The 1,316-nt window shown below is 55.5% G+C and overlaps 1 protein-coding gene across 1 annotated transcript; it reads right to left on the reverse strand.

Moving 5' to 3' along the window:
• Nucleotides 1-81: 81 nt before the first annotated feature.
• Nucleotides 82-1,050, reverse strand: LOC107124940 (filamin-C-like; the record flags this gene model as incomplete). The annotated part of the gene is made up of 2 exons (XM_015428429.1): nt 82-205; nt 883-1,050. Coding segments are annotated over 2 exons (292 nt in total), but the record flags the coding sequence as incomplete, so codon positions are not given.
• Nucleotides 1,051-1,316: the final 266 nt, after the last annotated feature.

Consider the following 1,316-nt stretch of genomic DNA (forward strand, 5'->3'; position numbering starts at 1 on the left):
GCTTAGAGGGAGCATTGGTCACCAGTTGCGAAGGGGAATCTCTCCCTCGCTGCACCATTAAAGGAACCCCCCACTGCTTACCTGCGGGGAACTTCTTGCCCGGCGTACTTGACAGACACCGTGTATGGCCCGTCTGTGGCGGGGGTGTAGTTGACCGTGTGAGTGCCGTCCCCGTTGTCACGCACTTCCACTGGCTCGGCCATCCCTGGGGAGGCAGGAAATAGGCTCACAGAAAGGGAAGGAAACACACCTTTGCCCCTGGATTGCTGTCAGTACCCCTCAAGGGCACAGCCTCAGAGTATCCCGCCCCTCCACCCAACTTCAGGTACCCCTGAAATCTGGTGCCCCCCCGTCAGGTAAGCTCGGGCCAAGAGAGAGTGCCTGATCCATGGTCGCCCTACGAGCTGTCTAGCTGAACGGGATTTGAACTCAGGCCCCCTAGATCAGTGGTGGCGAACCTATGGCACGGGTGCCAGAGGTGGCACTCAAAGCCCTCTCAGTGGGCATGCGTACCATCGCCCCAGCCAGGCCCAGACCATCATTAAAGTGTTGAATTCTCTGCCAAATAATGTTAAGTAAATGAAAGCACTTGGGATTGCTTTCCTTACTATGTTTGGATCATCTTAAGTTAATGTATGGGTTGTTTTTTCTAAAGTAAAACCTCAGTATCCAGGTTAAATTGCCGCATTGGCACTTTGCGATAAATACATGGGTTTTGGGTCGCAGTTTGGGAACTCGGTCTCTAAAAGGCTCGCCATCACTACCCTAGATCCTAGTCCCACCGCTGCACCCGTCAAACTTCAGGGTCGTGCTAAACCTGGGCCGTACCGAAAAGGAAAAAGGATAATCTGCGCAGAAGGCCAGCCTGTTCCATTGCCGTACCTGAGGGTCCCAAGACCATCACCTCCAGAGGGGCGAGTCCAGCCTTGCTGCAGTCCACAGTGAAGGTCTGGGGGACGCGAGCTCTCACGCCAGCACCCAGCCCGGGGCCGGAACACTTCACCTTGCCGGGGTCCACCACGTCCTTGACGGGAACACGGAAGGGGCTCCCTGCAAGAGGAAGAGAGGCGCGTGGTTGGTCCCCTCGAGGGGGCCTGTTATGTACGGACAGGAGATTATGCATTTACACGCACCTGCCTAGGATATCTATATGATATTAGGCTGGAGCTTCAGGCACAAGCTCCATAGACACCAAGGTATTGTAGACCCGGCTGTCGGATTGGTCCCTGTGCGAGGCAGACCAATCCAGGGGACTCTGATTCTGGCGGGAACGAACCCCATTGGTCCCAAGCCGGCAAAGGTGATGTATTACATTC

The sequence above is a fragment of the Gekko japonicus genome, unplaced genomic scaffold, assembly GCF_001447785.1.
Source record: "Gekko japonicus isolate JY-2015 unplaced genomic scaffold, Gekko_japonicus_V1.1 scaffold22917, whole genome shotgun sequence".
Lineage (NCBI taxonomy): Eukaryota > Metazoa > Chordata > Lepidosauria > Squamata > Gekkonidae > Gekko > Gekko japonicus.